The sequence below is a fragment of the Petromyzon marinus genome, chromosome 30 (genome assembly GCF_048934315.1).
Source record: "Petromyzon marinus isolate PM22_M1 ecotype Great Lakes invasive population chromosome 30, UKy_Petmar_22M1.pri1.0, whole genome shotgun sequence".
NCBI classification, from domain to species: Eukaryota; Metazoa; Chordata; class Hyperoartia; order Petromyzontiformes; family Petromyzontidae; genus Petromyzon; species Petromyzon marinus.
This window is the reverse complement of record NC_133696.1, coordinates 9,762,520-9,780,266: the sequence shown is the minus strand read 5'-3', so window position 1 is coordinate 9,780,266 and position 17,747 is coordinate 9,762,520. Positions and strand designations below refer to the sequence as shown.

Below are 17,747 nucleotides of genomic sequence, written 5' to 3'. Positions count from 1 at the left end.
ACACACAGTGAGAACACAACACACACAGTGAGTACACAACACACACAGTGAGTACACAACACACACAGTGAGAACACGACACACACAGTGAGAACACAACACACACAGTGAGAACACGACACACACACAGTGAGAACACGACACACGCAGTGAGAACACAACACACGCAGTGAGAACACAACACACGCAGTGAGAACACAACACACGCAGTGAGAACACAACACAGAGAACACGACACACACACAGTGAGAACACAACACACACACAGTGAGAACACAACACACACAGTGAGAACACAACACACACAGTGAGAACACGACACACACAGTGAGAACACAACACACACAGTGAGAACACAACACAGTGAGAACACGACACAGTGAGTACACGACACACACAGTGAGAACACAACACACACAGTGAGAACACAACACACACAGTGAGAACACAACACACACAGTGAGAACACAACACACACAGTGAGAACACAACACACACAGTGAGAACACAACACACACAGTGAGAACACAACACACACAGTGAGAACACAACACACACAGTGAGAACACAACACACACAGTGAGAACACAACACACACAGTGAGAACACAACACACACAGTGAGAACACAACACACACAGTGAGAACACAACACACACAGTGAGAACACAACACACACACAGTGAGAACACGACACACACAGTGAGAACACAACACACACACAGTGAGAACACGACACACAGTGAGAACACGACACACACAGTGAGAACACGACACACACAGTGAGAACACAACACACACAGTGAGAACACAACACACAGTGAGAACACAACACACACAGTGAGAACACAACACACACAGTGAGAACACAACACACACAGTGAGAACACAACACACACAGTGAGAACACAACACACACAGTGAGAACACAACACACACAGTGAGAACACGACACACACAGTGAGAACACAACACACAGTGAGAACACGACACACAGTGAGAACACTACACACACAGTGAGAACACGACACACACACAGTGAGAACACGACACACACACAGTGAGAACACAACACACAGTGAGAACACAACACACACAGTGAGAACACGACACACAGTGAGAACACAACACACAGTGAGAACACAACACACACAGTGAGAACACGACACACACACAGTGAGAACACGACACACACACAGTGAGAACACGACACACAGTGAGAACACGACACACAGTGAGAACACGACACACACACAGTGAGAACACGACACACACACAGTGAGAACACGACACACACAGTGAGAACACGACACACAGTGAGAACACGACACACAGTGAGAACACGACACACACACAGTGAGAACACAACACACAGTGAGAACACGACACACAGTGAGAACACAACACACACACAGTGAGAACACGACACACAGTGAGAACACAACACACACAGTGAGAACACGACACACAGTGAGAACACGACACACAGTGAGAACACGACACACACAGTGAGAACACGACACACACAGTGAGAACACAACACACACAGTGAGAACACGACACACAGTGAGAACACGACACACACACAGTGAGAACACAACACACACACAGTGAGAACACAACACACACACAGGGAGAACACAACACACACAGTGAGAACACGACACACACAGTGAGAACACGACACACACACAGTGAGAACACAACACACAGTGAGAACACAACACACAGTGAGAACACAACACACACACAGTGAGAACACGACACACACAGTGAGAACACAACACACACACAGTGAGAACACGACACACACAGTGAGAACACAACACACACAGTGAGAACACAACACACACACAGTGAGAACACAACACACACACAGTGAGAACACAACACACACACAGTGAGAACACAACACACACACAGTGAGAACACGACACAGTGAGAACACGACACACAGTGAGAACACGACACACAGTGAGAACACGACACACAGTGAGAACACAACACACACAGTGAGAACACAACACACAGTGAGAACACGACACAGTGAGAACACGACACACAGTGAGAACACGACACACACACAGTGAGAACACAACACACACAGTGAGAACACAACACACACAGTGAGAACACAACACACAGTGAGAACACAACACACAGTGAGAACACGACACACACACAGTGAGAACACAACACACAGTGAGAACACAACACACAGTGAGAACACAACACACAGTGAGAACACAACACACAGTGAGAACACAACACACACAGTGAGAACACAACACACACAGTGAGAACATGACACACACACAGTGAGAACACGACACACACAGTGAGAACACGACACACACACAGTGAGAACACAACACACACAGTGAGAACACGACACACACAGTGAGAACACAACACACACAGTGAGAACACGACACACACAGTGAGAACACAACACACACAGTGAGAACACGACACACACAGTGAGAACACGACACACACAGTGAGAACACAACACACACAGTGAGAACACGACACACACAGTGAGAACACGACACACACACAGTGAGAACACGACACACACACAGTGAGAACACGACACACAGACAGTGAGAACACGACACACAGTGAGAACACAACACACACAGTGAGAACACAACACACAGTGAGTACACGACACGCACAGTGAGAACACGACACACGCACAGTGAGAACACAACACACACAGTGAGAACACGACACACACACAGTGAGAACACAACACACGCACAGTGAGAACACAACACACACACAGTGAGAACACAACACACACAGTGAGAACACGACACACACACAGTGAGAACACAACACACACAGTGAGAACACAACACACAGTGAGAACACGACACGGAGAGAGAACACAACACACACAGTGAGAACACGACACGGAGAGAGAACACTACACACACAGTGAGAACACGACACACAGTAAGAACACGACACACAGTGAGTACACGACACGCACAGTGAGAACACGACACACACAGTGAGAACACGACACACAAAGTACACGAGAAACACTAGAGTACACGGCACACATGGGACAGTACATGACAGATGAAGTACACCACACAGTACATATGGCACACATACGCAGGGCACACACAGCACACACACAGCGCACACACACACACACTCGGTACAAATGCTGTCAGCTGCAGGGTCGACCGCCAACCGCAACGGAACGGACCCTGGAGCGCACGATGCACTGCCGGAGCCGGCACTTCTGCCGGATCTTGTTGGGGCCACCAAACTTCTTCATGTCCCGGCAAAAGTCGCAGTGGCCACAGTCGTCGGTGCGGCAGCACGCCTCGCATTCGCCACACATGCGCACCGAGCGCTTCAGTTGCTGCGGCAATGAGAACAATAACGACAGCACGAGCAGTCAGCAGCAGCAGCAGCAGACACAGCAGCAGCAACAGCAGCAGAAACCACAACAGGAACACAGGCAGAATCAACTGCAACAGAAAACAACAGCAGGAGCACGAGCAGAGTCAACAGCAGAGTTTCTTAGCAGTTGCCGAGCACGGGAGCAAAGGCCCAAAAAGCTGAGCGCGTGCAGCAAACAGCACCATCAAAGTTGTAAGAGATAAATAAGAGTTCGACACGTTTCTTGAATGAAATAAGGTTATGATTGTAAGAGCCTGTGCAAAGATACGACGATGATGGGAGGAAATTCCACAGTGCAACAGTATGAGGGAAGAAGCAGAAAGAGAAGTGCTGTGACCTGCGGTGTGGTGAGTGGGTGAGATGAGTAAATGAGAGCGTGAGCAAGCGACTGTATGAGTTTGTGGGCTTTATATGTTCTCCCTCTGTTCTGCTCGAGTTTCCTCCCCTCACTAAAAACAAATATACAATGTAACTGGTATCGGCCAAAACATCCCAATGCTGAAAATTTCGCTAAATAATTACTCAATTGGTATCACACACGGCAGCAACAACATCGCCCCCATTCTAGGGAAAACTTGTCAGGATCCCTCCTGTTACAGAGTAATGCGAGTCTTTCCTGGGTAAACAAGAAAAAAGAATAACAATGAAATAAATCTGAGCTGCTGCACAGGCCTCCCGTGAACCGTGCCTACCCCCACCCGTACCTTCCGTCTCTCCGAGCTGCAGTTGCCGTCGTATTCGGCCGAATAGTCACGCGCTGCATCCCGGCTCTTGTCCTTGATCTTCTTCTGGCGGTAGCGGATGGCAAGCGACGGGTCCTTGGCTGCAGCAGAAGCAGCAGCAGCAGCAGCAACAAAAGGGAAAAAAGCAAGTCAGCTACGCAGCCCGTGTGCGCTTGACGATGGGGGTAAGTGTGACGGGGGGTGGGGGGGGGGGATGGGGCCCACGTACCGCGGCACATGTCGCAGTACCACTGCTTGATGGCCTTGGCGATCTTCTGCGTGATGTCGATGCAGTCGCCGTGGAACCACTCATTGCACTTGTCACAGCCTCTGTGCAGCGTGCCACAGCGGCGCAGGCCCGACTCATTATCCGCCGCGCACAACGCGATCTCCGTGGCTTGGCAGAAAACGGCGCACCTCGCGCAACATACTCGGTTACATCGCATCGCAAGCTGCAAGCGAGAGACATTTAGCTACTGCCCGACGCCACGCAGATGCTGCACCATCGGTCACCGCCAACTTGAAAACTCCAGATTCGGGTGACACAGAGGTATTAGGAATTTCCACCACTGGCTCAGGGCTGTAAATGGAAGATGAGCACCGCCTTCATGCTCATGTGAGCAGGAACGCGCTTTGCCTCGGCTATGGGTTGGGTGAATAGTGTTTTCCGCAGTGGTTGAAATGTACAGGGATATGATAGTCCACCACAGTAGCACTTCTCACAACACCAAACACGTGTGTCAAGTGTGGGCGAGTGGGTGGATGGGTGAGCGGGTGGCCTCAAAGTGCACCTGGTCTGGCACAAGCGCGGTGGTGATGTCACTTCCACTTAGTTGCGAATGGCAGTTATTTTTTTTCCTGGGTGGGTGAATGGTGTCGTGAGTGGGTGAATGAGCGACTGAGGAGCTAAATGGATGAGTGGGTGTGCGAGTGGGTGATTCCGGCACGTACATCATGAAGCGGTTCGTGTCTGGCTTGCGGCACACGCAGTATACAGCCGGCTCCGTCTCAAGGGGGGTCCGCCCCCCCACCGGAGCAACCCCTCCATTGGGTGGGGCCCTGCCACCCCCTGCCCCGCCACCCACCCCGCTAGGCCGGGACCCCCGAACCTCGTGGTCTCCCACCCCATCTCCTCGCCGTCGATTGGCGTCACCTGGCCCAGCACCATCCTGTGCCAGCGAGAACGAACACACAGGAGAAAGTGCTGCGGGTGAGTTGGTGATCTAGGTGGGTGACTGAGTGGGTAAGAGTGCTGGGAGAGAGAGCGCTGTAATAGTGTGATGACAGAGGTTAAGGGTGACAGTGGTGTGAGGTGTAAGTGGTGTACAATTTAGCACAGTCGGGGGCACAGCTGATGCATCTGCCAGTCATCTCAGTCAATCAACCCATGGCACCTGCTGCATCTGTCCCGTGACCTCCTGTCAGCGAGCCTTCGACACTTCACGTGGCCTCAAAGTGCACCTGGCCTGACACAGGCACCGTGGTGAGGTCACCGTCGCTTAGTGACGAATGGCAGTTGTTGTTGTACAAGTATATGGATTTGATTGTTTGTGGTGTATGTGTGTGAGAGAATCTGTAGTGTGCACGCGAGTTCCTGAGTGACGGCGAGTCGCGGCGAGTGACCTTGTTGAAGGCGCCACTCATCGGCTCCACATCGCTCTCCGTGCTGTTGCTCTCCATGCTGCGGGGGCAGCTGCTCTCACGGACGCGTGACCCCTCCTGACCTCCACCTGGCCCCCACAGCCAAACAGAAACACGGGCGACGACGTGGAGGAGGGGTGAGCCGCGACTGGTGAGAGGGTTGCCAACCTGTGCCTGGGTGTAGAGGTGAGAGTAGCGGTGAGAGATGGGCGAGGGTTATGGGTGAGCGGGGTGGTAGGTGAGAGAAGTAGGGGGCGAATGAAGTGAGGGGTGGACTGGGAAGGTGTGAGGGTTTAGAACCTGTGCGAGATACAGATGTAAGGTGTTCGAGGAGGGTTGACGGGTGAGGTGCAGGGGTGAGAGGTGAGGGGTGTGACAGGCGAGGGGGTAGCCGTAGCATAGAGAATTGAGGGACGAGCGAGGGGAGGGCTGAAAGGGATCGGTGAGAGGTTCTGCACGGAGTTGAGCTGACAGACGTGACCCCCTAGCCCTCGCCCATCAGAACGTGCGCCGCGCCGGAGAGATGTTAACTACATCGCCAGGTGTGCGGGGGGTCGTGGATTCGATCCCGAAGCTGACGCCTGCTCTGTGTGTCTGGCGTTCGCGCGTCTCTCTTCATTCAGGTGGTCCTCCGGATTCGCCCCTCCACATTTAGCACCAACATCACGCGTCTCGAGACGTTAGTGGAAAAGCGCCTTACAAATAATAAATGGATATTATAAATGTCCACATGATAAGCCACTTAGCCCAGCTATCATTTGCAGCCAAGTCGCTTCTGCAAACGAGCTCTAGAGCACAGTGGGCTTTAACTGTTAAATACAAATAAAATGTTTTTAATAGTTTTAGTTTACGTGACCACTCACCCCTGCAACCTGCGTCTCTCGAGTCGTCCTCACCTGGTGAACCAAACCAACTTTTAACGCCGGGGCCCTCACCACGCATAACCCTCACCCTGTGCCCCAGCCTAAAGGGCAAAGTTCCTACTCAAGCGACCATTGCGAGGGCACACGACTCGTGCTCGCGGCTCCGCAGAGCTGGAGCAGCGGCGAATTCCACGTTCCCGCGGCAGGGCCCAGTCTGTCCAGAGTCGACCCACCGCCGCCGCCGCCGCGTCGAATGTCAGCGCGAACCGCGACAGCCAGAGATAAAGAGGGTCGAGAGGGATGACGAGGGGGATAATGATGATGAGGGGGACCATGGGGATGATGATGAGGGGGGTCGGGGGGGGTACCCCGGTCACCTCCTCCTCCTCCTCCTCGCCGTCTTCACAGCGCCGAAGGGGAGCGAGCCCACACTGGGCCTCACTTTATCGCCCTCACTGCGCACGCGCAGAGTGACGTCACACGGGCCCCACGAGTTGGTGGGGTGGGGGCTGTGGGGGCTGTGGGGCTCCTCGCCGCCACCCCCCCGCCTCCACCCCCCCCGCCTCCACCCCCCCGCCTCCCCCCCCGCTTCCCACCCCGCCTCCACCCTCCTCCACCCCCGCCTCCACCGCCCGCCTGCATCCCCCCCGCCTCCACCCCCCCCCGCCTCCATCCCCCCCGCCTCCACCCCCCCGCCTCCATCCCGTCCGCCTCCACCCCCCCGCCTCCATCCCCCCCGCCTCCCCCCCGCCTCCCCCCCCGCCTCCACCCCCCCGCCTCCATCCCCCCCACCTCCACCCCCCACCTCCACCCCCGCCTCCATCCCCCCCGCCTCCACCCCCCCACCTCCACCCCCCTCCGCCTCCATCCCCCCCACCTCCACCCCCCCACCCCCCCGCCTCCATCCCCCCCACCTCCAGGAGGTGATCCGATCCCTTTACCGTCAGCCGCACGGGGCTTGCTCCTCAGGCAGTGGTTCTTCACCTTTACTGCAGCCCTTAGTTCTCAATGGTAAAATAATTTGTTTTAATATCTATAATGTTAACAACTACAGAGGTTTGGTGAAACAAAGTAGTTGTACTCACGTGCCCGTGCTTAATTTGCGTTCACATTATTTGCTTTATAAAACAATCTGGCCATGTCTCGCATCCCCAGAAAGGGCATCTCGCACCCCCAGGTAGGTGCGTGCCCCCCCAGGTTTAAGAACCACTGCTCTCAGGAGTGCAGCATTCACAGCAGCGTTCATTGTTGGTTCAAAACGAGCAACGGCTCGAGACGCGGTTTCTACATTCAGCGTCTCATCAGCAGCAGCAGAGTCAGGCGTCGTCGCTTTAAATCGATGCTGGTGACCTGGCCCAGATGTGTATAGATGCGGCTCCTAGTTCTATCACGCACAGCTCTGTAATGCACAGCATTATCATGCGATACGGTTCAAAATAATTCAACGTTTAGCACGCGTAGATTCAATTGCCCAATTGGACGTCCGAACATAAGCTCGTCATTTGAGACCCAAACATCGCACACCTCCTGGCTTTGACATTCCTCCTCTTCCTCCTCGAAGACACTGGTGGTGGTGGAACTATCAGCGGCACCAGGGGCGCCGCGGTGGCTAGGAGATGTTAACTACCTCGCCTGGTCTACAGGATGTCGTGGGTTCCAGCCCGACCCTGACGATGCCTGTATATTTGGAGTTTGCGTGTCTCTCTCTGTGGCCGCGTGGATTTTACCCTCCACATTTAAAATCAACATGGGTTTAACAGTATTTGGCTGCTATGAATCTCCACATTATCAACCACTTCGTTATCATTTGAGGCCAGGTCGGTTCTTAAAAATAGCTATGTAGCGCATTGGGCCTTACCTTATTAATGTTCAAGTTTAGTTGATCATCACCAGGCCGATGCTGCACCACATCTCCTTCATGAATGGAAAGTTGGAGACAACCACAGTGGCGCGATTGTGGCCACGCAACCCGAACTATGGACCGCATAGTAAACCCGGAGGCTCATAGAGATACATATATAGAGGTACATAAAATAAGCCGCTGTGCCATTGTGGACATGCAACACAAGCTCTGGACAACTTACTTAACCACTGTGCGCTGCGCAGTTGCAACAGGAGGAGGGGGGAGGAAGAGCAAAACCCACACCAACTCTCTCCTGAACTGCTCTCGTTGTGCCCATCAGACCTCGCCATTGCCATCGAGCTCCTGAATAAACATATTGCTGCTGCCGTCATTCGCAAGAATGGAATAGAACGCACAAACATCCCTTTAACAAACTGCTGGGGGCCAAGTGCTGTTAGAGGGTTGTTGGTGTGGCCAACGCCACGCCGGGCCGCCTTTGTTTCCCCCGTGTTGAAATGTGCATATTGGATCAGGTGGATAATTCCACATTCCTGTGGCAGGAGCGAACGAGTATCTCCTCCATAGGACAACCACTGTGGACTTCCACGCAAAGCGGTGCTCATTTTTTTATCGACCCTGGAGGAATAGGATGATGATGACGACGATTGACGGAGTCAACCACCCCCCAAATTCAGGATGTGAAACTCGCAACCTCCCAATCGCCAGCCGCTCGCTCTGCCGCTGAGTCACGTGGGCAACGCCTCACCTCTTCACCTCGTCACCTCGTCAACCGCGTTAAGCGCGCGGCACTCACGACGAGGTTGAGGGATGTCACTCCCATGTTTAACTTGTTGTTCAACTGCACCGACGCCGATCTACGATCCCCGATAAAGCTCTTAACGAAACACAAGATTCCAATCCAAGTCTCATTTACATCCCTCTATCCGTGTTCTTCATTGCAAGGCCCGCGGTCCACTGAAGGCACCTGGTGGCCTTTAGTGCGGCCCCGGCCAATATCGAAATGAACACCCCCCCCCTCCCCCATCATCATCATCGTGCTGTCAAACCCCAATGGTTGCAAATGTGTGTCGGCCCTCACACTGATATCTTATCGGTGAAAGTGCCACCCCCCCCCCCCCCCCCACTCTAAAAATGAGTGCAGATCACCGCTCTATTCATTCCGATTGAAGTCGGAGCGGGGATGAGCATCGTTGACTGGAGACGAGTGGGAGTGAGGTGGCAATCTCTGCCAAGTTTCATTCTCCGTCAACACCAACGCGTCATCCATAATAGTTTTTTTGTTAGATCGTGTAAATATAGAAAGGGGCCGTCCATAAATGACGTCACGCGATTTTGGACGATTTTTCACAGAGCTCTGCCCCCACCCCCCAAAAAACATGCTTCAAATCGCTTTAAACTATTGTCATTGTAGTGCGTATTTAACGTGGCGCTGCACTCTGATGTTGTAGGAGAAAACATTTATTAAAAAGTAGAACGTGTTGTCTATATTTATTTAAAGTTGCGCATTTTGATGTGACGTCACATTTCTCAACCCCCCCCTCCCCTTCGTCACACATCGTCACAAATGTCTGACCCCCCTCCCCCCAGGTGCGTGACGTCATTTATGGACGGCCCCAAATGTGTCATTAAACCCGCCACCACCCGACACAGCCAATTAGTAAGGGTTGTGTCACGTAAACGGAACGTGCCAATTCGTCACTAGTACAGCACGCCGGTGTGTTAGAGAGCCAAGCCACAACATTTACAGTCTGAGTAAATTGTAAATGTTGTGGCTTTGCTCTCAAATTGGCACGTTCTGTTTACGTGACACAACCCTTACCAACTGGCTGTGTCGGCTGGTGGCGGGTTTAACGACACATTTATATATTTTACGCGATCTAACCCAAAAAAAACCCTCTATTATGGATGATATTGTTCGCGAAAGCCAGACTACTACAATTACGACTACGTGTCAAACTTACCAACACGTTAGCAATGCCTCTTTCTCTCTCTCTGCAATTCCTCGTCTCCCGCTCAGGAGGCCGCGTAGCTGACGGGATGAGTAAAACAATACATGCCGTTATTTGTTCTATTCGGAGAGACAAATACAGGAAGGAGGAGACATCGTGTCATCTGCTTGCTTATTTTATTAATTGGAGTGCGGGGGGGGGGGGGTTCTATGGTTAGCCCCTAAATCTTCCTGAAGTCTGCCTGGGTTTGGGGGGCACAGCCCCCCCCCCAACCCCTCATCCACGTGGAGCCGCTCATGCCTCCATCTGTCCGCCTCGCATCGCTCCGATCCGCTCCGTCTCCCTTGAGATGGACCCCGGGGAGCGGCCGGGAGGAGGGAGGCTGACGATTTACGCTCCGCGCAGCGCGTAAATCACGGAGCCGGTGGGGGGATCAGGGCGGCTCGGCGTCTCCCTCCTCCTGCCCCCCTCCCTACCCCCCTTGCTACCCTCCTCCTCCACCTCCCGTCCTCCTCGTCGTCGCCGCCATCCCTGCAGGCAGAACCCCGGGAGCGACGCCCGGAGCCCGAGGAGCAGCGGCCGCGATGTGCGGGGCCGGAGTCGGCCGGGAGGCAGGGAGTCCCTGCTAACGCCGCTTCAACCCCCACCGCGTCTCCCTCCTCTTCTCCCCTCGTATCCACTCAAGTGTCCCCGCGTCTCCCTGCGTCTCCATCACGTCTCCCCTCGTCCACTCAGGTCTTGTACCACCACGTCCCCGATTCTCTTCCCCACGTCTACTGCGTCTCCTTACACCTTTGTCTCTCCCTGCGCTTCCCCGTGCACTGCTTACGTCTCACCCCGCGGCTCCCACATCTCGAACCCGAAACGCCTCGTCTCCCCTCACCTCACGTACCTCTTTACCTTCCTCATCATTCCTCTCGTCTCCCTCTCCTCGTCTCCTTCACCTTTCCCCCTCATAACCTCACCACCCCGTTCGTCGGTCCCTCGCTTCTCGTCTCATCTCCCCTCTCATCTCCCCTCTCATCTCCCGTCTCACCTCCCTCTCATCTCCCCTCTCATCTCCCTCTCACCTCCCTCTCACCTCCCTCTCATCTCCCGTCTCACCTCCCTCTCATCTCCCCTCTCATCTCCCCTCTCACCTCCCTCTCATCTCCCCTCTCATCTCCCTCTCACCTCCCTCATCTCCCCTCTCATCTCCTCTCTCACCTCCCTCTCATCTCCCCTCTCTCCTCCCTCTCATCTCCCTCTCACCTCCCCTCTCATCTCCTCTCTCACCTCCCTCATCTCCCCTCTCATCTCCTCTCTCACCTCCCTCTCATCTCCCCTCTCTCCTCCCTCTCATCTCCCCTCTCATCTCCCCTCTCATCTCCCTCTCACCTCCCTCTCATCTCCCTCTCATCTCCCCTCTCACCTCCCTCTCATCTCCCCTCTCACGTCCCTCTCATCTCCCTCTCATATCCTCTCTCACCTCCCCTCTCACGTCCCTCTCACCTCCCCTCTCATCTCCCCTCTCACCTCCCCTCTCATCTCCCCTCTCATCTTCCCTCTCACGTCCCTCTCATCTCCCTCTCATCTCCCCTCTCACCTCCCCTCTCACGTCCCTCTCACCTCCCCTCTCACGTCCCTCTCATCTCCCCTCTCACCTCCCTCTCATCTCCCCTCTCACGTCCCTCTCATCTCCCCTCTCATCTCCCCTCTCATCTCCCCTCTCATCGCCTCTCTCACGTGTCTCTCGTTGGCTCTCTCACGTCTCGGCTCCCTCGTATTTTCCTCAAGTCCCCTCAATCTCCTCGTCTCCCCTCACCTCTCACCTCCTTATCATCCTCCCATTTCTCTCATATTTTCCTCACTTCTCACCTCCCTCATTTACACCTCACCTTCTCTGGCGTCTCCCCTCACCGACCCCTCACCTCCCTAATTTCTCCCCTCCCTCCCCTAATTCCCCTCATCTTCCCTCACCTCTCTCATTCCCATCATCTCCCCTCCACCTCCCTTCATCCACCCCTCACCTCCCTCACTTCTCAAAGAATCATCTCCCTTAGATTCCCCAACAAGGCCCTCACCTCTCGTCATCAACCTCGTCAACTCCCCCCTTCCCACCACCACCGCCACCATCATCATCATCTTCGTCATGGACGTGGTGAAGGCGTCGCTCGTGTGCTTCAGCCTGCTCTTCTGGCTGTCCGGCCTGGCCACGCTCTCGCTGGGCCTGTGGGCCCGCCTGGCCCTGTCCATCTACCTGGAGGAGCTCACCACGGGCGACTACAGCAGCGCGCCCTACGTGCTGCTCGCGGCCGGGGCCGCCGTCACCGCCTGGGGCTTCCTCGGCTGCTTCAGCGCGGCCACCGGCAACCCCCGCCTGCTGCGGGTCTACGGCCTCTTCCAGGTCGCCGTGCTCGTGGCCGGCCTCGCCGCGGGCCTCTCGGGCCTCTTCTACCGCCGCGACATCGCCGAGGGCTTCCGCCACGGCCTCGCCCGCGCCCTGCGGCTCTACGGGGACGACGACGCCAAGAGTGCGGCCATGGACGGCCTGCAGAGGGCCCTGGACTGCTGCGGGGTGGACGGCTTCCAGGACTGGCTGCCGGCGCCCTGGTCCCGGGGCCGCCTCAACAACGGCTCGGTGCCCGAGAGCTGCTGCGTTCGCCGCCGCGGCTGCCGCAGCGACCCCGTGGGCCCCGCGGGCGAGGGCATCTTCCCCGACGGCTGCTTCACCAAACTCGTCGACCTCATGAGCGACAACCTCTTCTACATCGCGTGCGGCGCCCTGGGCCTCGCCTTCACGCAGATCATCGGCATCGCGCTCGCCTGCGTGCTCGCGGCGCGCATCGAGGCCGGCCCGGGGCCCGAGGGCGACCGCGACACCCTGTCTTAGGAGGGGGTGGCCCTCTCCCCGCCCTGCCACTCCACTCCACCCCGAGGATCGGGACGCATCTCTACCAAAGGGGCCCCAGGCCACGGGCCCGAGGGGACCCGGAGGGGCTCCAGAGAGCCTTGCAAAGGGACCGGGGCTGGGGGGGGGGGGTACAGCAATACCACGCCGTCTTCGGGTGGTGCCATCCTAATGGGAGCCCAGAGACCCAAAGGGACCGGAGGGGCCCGGCGGTGGGTTGGGGGGGGTCCTCGGAGGAGACACAGAAGACCCCGACGGTGAGGGGGACAACCCCTGCTGACTGGACCCAGAGGACCAAGGAGGTCCAGTGAGTAACCGCGTGGGGATCGCCACGAGATCTCCTACGGGGTCCCGGGGGAGACTTAGGGAGGGTCAAGACGAACGTCTGCTGAGAGGCCAAGGGGGTCCGAGGGGGCTGAAGGGGGCTCGTGGGCACGCGTGAATCGTGAACACAGCGCGTGTGGGTGCAGCGGGTCACGTGCCCGGGGTGCGTGTGTCGCGTACACCGTGTGCTCAGGGGAGGCAGCGTTGATTCTACACCAAGAGGCCGAGGGGGGGGGGGCACCCAAACCAGGCCCCCCACCAGTCCCCGGCCCTAAGGGGCCCCGCGTGGACGGGATAGGAAGGGGGGGGGGTGGCGGTCGTGTAATCTGTTGTCTCTTCCGTGACCTCACCCGGTGAATGGGGGGCACGCGGGAGGGTGGAGGGGGTGGATACTGCCCCCCGCACCTTGTCCGAACTTAAAACCGCAACTGGCCATGTGTGGCCTTGAACCCCGTGCCCCCCCCCCCCCCCCCCCACGTGACTTGTTCATCTTGATCGGAAAATAAAACGCGGTTACTGCTCACAGCATGGGCAGCGCATGGTGAGTGCGGTGAGGGTGGTGTGGTGAGTGTGGTGTGTGTGGTATGTGTGGTGTGTGGTGTGGTGTGGTGTGTGTGGTGTGGTGTGTGTGGTGTGGTGAGTGTGGTGTGTGTGGTGTGGTGTGTGTGGTATGTGTGGTGTGTGGTGTGGTGTGGTGTGTGTGGTGTGGTGAGTGTGGTGTGTGTGGTGTGGTGTGGTGAGTGTGGTGTGAGTGTGGTGAGGGTGGTTGTGTGTGGTGTGAGTGTGGTGTGTGTGGTGTGGTGAGTGTGGTGAGCGTGGTTGTGTGTGGTGTGAGTGTGGTGTGTGTGGTGTGGTGAGTGTGGTGAGCGTGGTTATGTGTGGTGTGAGTGTGGTGTGTGTGGTGTGGTGAGTGTGGTGAGCGTGGTTGTGTGTGGTGTGTGTGGTGTGGTGAGTGTGGTGAGCGTGGTTGTGTGTGGTGTGAGTGTGGTGTGTGTGGTGTGGTGAGTGTGGTGAGCGTGGTTGTGTGTGGTGTGAGTGTGGTGTGTGTGGTGTGGTGAGTGTGGTGAGCGTGGTTATGTGTGGTGTGAGTGTGGTGTGTGTGGTGTGGTGAGTGTGGTGAGCGTGGTTGTGTGTGGTGTGTGTGGTGTGGTGAGTGTGGTGAGCGTGGTTGTGTGTGGTGTGAGTGTGGTGTGTGTGGTGTGGTGAGTGTGGTGAGCGTGGTTGTGTGTGGTGTGAGTGTGGTGTGTGTGGTGTGGTGAGTGTGGTGAGCGTGGTTGTGTGTGGTGGGAGTGTGGTGTGTGTGGTGTGGTGAGTGTGGTGAGCGCGGTTGTGTGTGGTGTGAGTGTGGTGTGTGTGGTGTGGTGAGTGCGGTGAGCGTGGTTATGTGTGGTGTGAGTGTGGTGTGTGTGGTGTGGTGAGTGTGGTGAGCGTGGTTATGTGTGGTGTGAGTGTGGTGTGTGTGGTGTGGTGAGTGCGGTGAGCGTGGTTATGTGTGGTGTGAGTGTGGTGTGTGTGGTGTGGTGAGTGTGGTGAGCGTAGTTATGTGTGGTGTGAGTGTGGTGTGTGTGGTGTGGTGAGTGTGGTGAGCGTAGTTATGTGTGGTGTGAGTGTGGTGTGTGTGGTGTGGTGAGTGTGGTGAGCGTAGTTATGTGTGGTGTGAGTGTGGTGTGTGTGGTGTGGTGAGTGCGGTGAGCGTGGTTATGTGTGGTGTGAGTGTGGTGAGTGTCGTGTGGTGAGTGTGGTGAGCGTAGTTATGTGTGGTGTGAGTGTGGTGTGGTGTGAGTGTGGTGTGTGTGGTGTGGTGAGTGTGGTGAGCGTAGTTATGTGTGGTGTGAGTGTGGTTAGTGTCGTGTGGTGAGTGTGGTGAGCGTGGTTATGTGTGGTGTGAGTGTGGTGAGTGTCGTGTGGTGAGTGTGGTGAGCGTAGTTATGTGTGGTGTGAGTGTAGTGTGGTGTGAGTGTGGTGTGTGTCGTGTGTTGAGTGTGGTGAGCGTAGTTATGTGTGGTGTGAGTGTGGTGTGTGTGGTGTGGTGAGTGTGGTGAGCGTGGTTATGTGTGGTGTGAGTGTGGTGTGTGTGGTGTGGTGAGTGTGGTGAGTGTGGTGAGCGTGGTTATGTGTGGTGTGAGTGTGGTGTGTGTGGTGTGGTGAGTGTGGTGAGCGTGGTTATGTGTGGTGTGAGTGTGGTGTGTGTGGTGTGGTGAGTGTAGTTATGTGTGGTGTGAGTGTGGTGTGTGTGGTGTGGTGAGCGTAGTTGTGTGTGGTGTGAGTGTGGTGTGTGTGGTGTGGTGAGTGTGGTGAGCGTAGTTATGTGTGGTGTGAGTGTGGTGTGTGTGGTGTGGTGAGTGTGGTGAGCCTGGTTATGTGTGGTGTGAGTGTGGTGTGTGTGGTGTGGTGAGTGTGGTGAGTGTGGTGAGCGTGGTTATGTGTGGTGTGAGTGTGGTGTGTGTGGTGTGGTGAGTATGGTGAGCGTAGTTATGTGTGGTGTGAGTGTGGTGTGTGTGGTGTGGTGAGTGTGGTGAGCGTGGTTATGTGTGGTGTGAGTGTGGTGTGTGTGGTGTGGTGAGTGTGATGAGCGTAGTTATGTGTGGTGTGGTGAGTGTGGTGTGTGTGGTGTGGTGAGTGTGGTGAGCGTGGTTATGTGTGGTGTGAGTGTGGTGTGTGTGGTGTGGTGAGTGTAGTTATGTGTGGTGTGAGTGTGGTGTGTGTGGTGTGGTGAGCGTAGTTGTGTGTGGTGTGAGTGTGGTGTGTGTGGTGTGGTGAGTGTGGTGAGCGTAGTTATGTGTGGTGTGAGTGTGGTGTGTGTGGTGTGGTGAGTGTGGTGAGCGTGGTTATGTGTGGTGTGAGTGTGGTGTGTGTGGTGTGGTGAGTGTAGTTATGTGTGGTGTGAGTGTGGTGTGTGTGGTGTGGTGAGCGTAGTTGTGTGTGGTGTGAGTGTGGTGTGTGTGGTGTGGTGAGTGTGGTGAGCGTAGTTATGTGTGGTGTGAGTGTGGTGTGTGTGGTGTGGTGAGTGCGGTGAGCGTGGTTATGTGTGGTGTGAGTGTGGTGTGTGTGGTGTGGTGAGTGTGGTGAGCGTGGTTATGTGTGGTGTGAGTGTGGTGTGTGTGGTGTGGTGAGTGTAGTTATGTGTGGTGTGAGTGTGGTGTGTGTGGTGTGGTGAGCGTAGTTGTGTGTGGTGTGAGTGTGGTGTGTGTGGTGTGGTGAGTGTGGTGAGCGTAGTTATGTGTGGTGTGAGTGTGGTGTGTGTGGTGTGGTGAGTGTGGTGAGCCTGGTTATGTGTGGTGTGAGTGTGGTGTGTGTGGTGTGGTGAGTGTGGTGAGTGTGGTGAGCGTGGTTATGTGTGGTGTGAGTGTGGTGTGTGTGGTGTGGTGAGTATGGTGAGCGTAGTTATGTGTGGTGTGAGTGTGGTGTGTGTGGTGTGGTGAGTGTGGTGAGCGTGGTTATGTGTGGTGTGAGTGTGGTGTGTGTGGTGTGGTGAGTGTGGTGAGCGTAGTTATGTGTGGTGTGGTGAGTGTGGTGTGTGTGGTGTGGTGAGTGTGGTGAGCGTGGTTATGTGTGGTGTGAGTGTGGTGTGTGTGGTGTGGTGAGTGTAGTTATGTGTGGTGTGAGTGTGGTGTGTGTGGTGTGGTGAGCGTAGTTGTGTGTGGTGTGAGTGTGGTGTGTGTGGTGTGGTGAGTGTGGTGAGCGTAGTTATGTGTGGTGTGAGTGTGGTGTGTGTGGTGTGGTGAGTGTGGTGAGCGTGGTTATGTGTGGTGTGAGTGTGGTGTGTGTGGTGTGGTGAGTGTAGTTATGTGTGGTGTGAGTGTGGTGTGTGTGGTGTGGTGAGCGTAGTTGTGTGTGGTGTGAGTGTGGTGTGTGTGGTGTGGTGAGTGTGGTGAGCGTAGTTATGTGTGGTGTGAGTGTGGTGTGTGTGGTGTGGTGAGCGTAGTTGTGTGTGGTGTGAGTGTGGTGCGTGTGGTGTGGTGAGTGTGGTGAGCGTAGTTATGTGTGGTGTGAGTGTGGTGTGTGTGGTGTGGTGAGTGTGGTGAGCGTGGTTATGTGTGGTGTGAGTGTGGTGTGTGTGGTGTGGTGA

General features: G+C 55.5%; 1 protein-coding gene and 1 pseudogene across 9 annotated transcripts in view; one reads left to right on the top strand and one right to left on the bottom strand.

Moving 5' to 3' along the window:
* The window catches only part of CXXC1 (CXXC finger protein 1), a 61,995-nt gene that overhangs the window by 11,128 nt on the left and 33,120 nt on the right, over positions 1–17,747 (bottom strand). Inside the window, exons 1-6 of one of the 9 annotated variants that reach the window (XM_032963520.2) lie at positions 7,029–7,174; positions 5,771–5,871; positions 5,099–5,316; positions 4,377–4,477; positions 4,130–4,248; positions 3,226–3,384 (exon numbers count right to left, since the gene is read on the bottom strand). In XM_032963520.2, the coding sequence (XP_032819411.1) occupies positions 3,226–3,384; positions 4,130–4,248; positions 4,377–4,477; positions 5,099–5,316; positions 5,771–5,827 (654 nt within the window). In that variant the 5' untranslated portion in view covers positions 5,828–5,871; positions 7,029–7,174. Of the gene's footprint in view, positions 1–3,225; positions 3,385–4,129; positions 4,249–4,376; positions 4,478–5,098; positions 5,317–5,770; positions 5,963–6,684; positions 6,980–7,019; positions 7,175–17,747 lie in introns of those variants that run through there. The other 8 variants (XM_032963521.2, XM_032963522.2, XM_076070724.1 and 5 more) reach the window with 8 other exon arrangements.
* On the top strand, positions 12,472–13,431 carry LOC116947590 (tetraspanin-7 pseudogene; annotated as a pseudogene).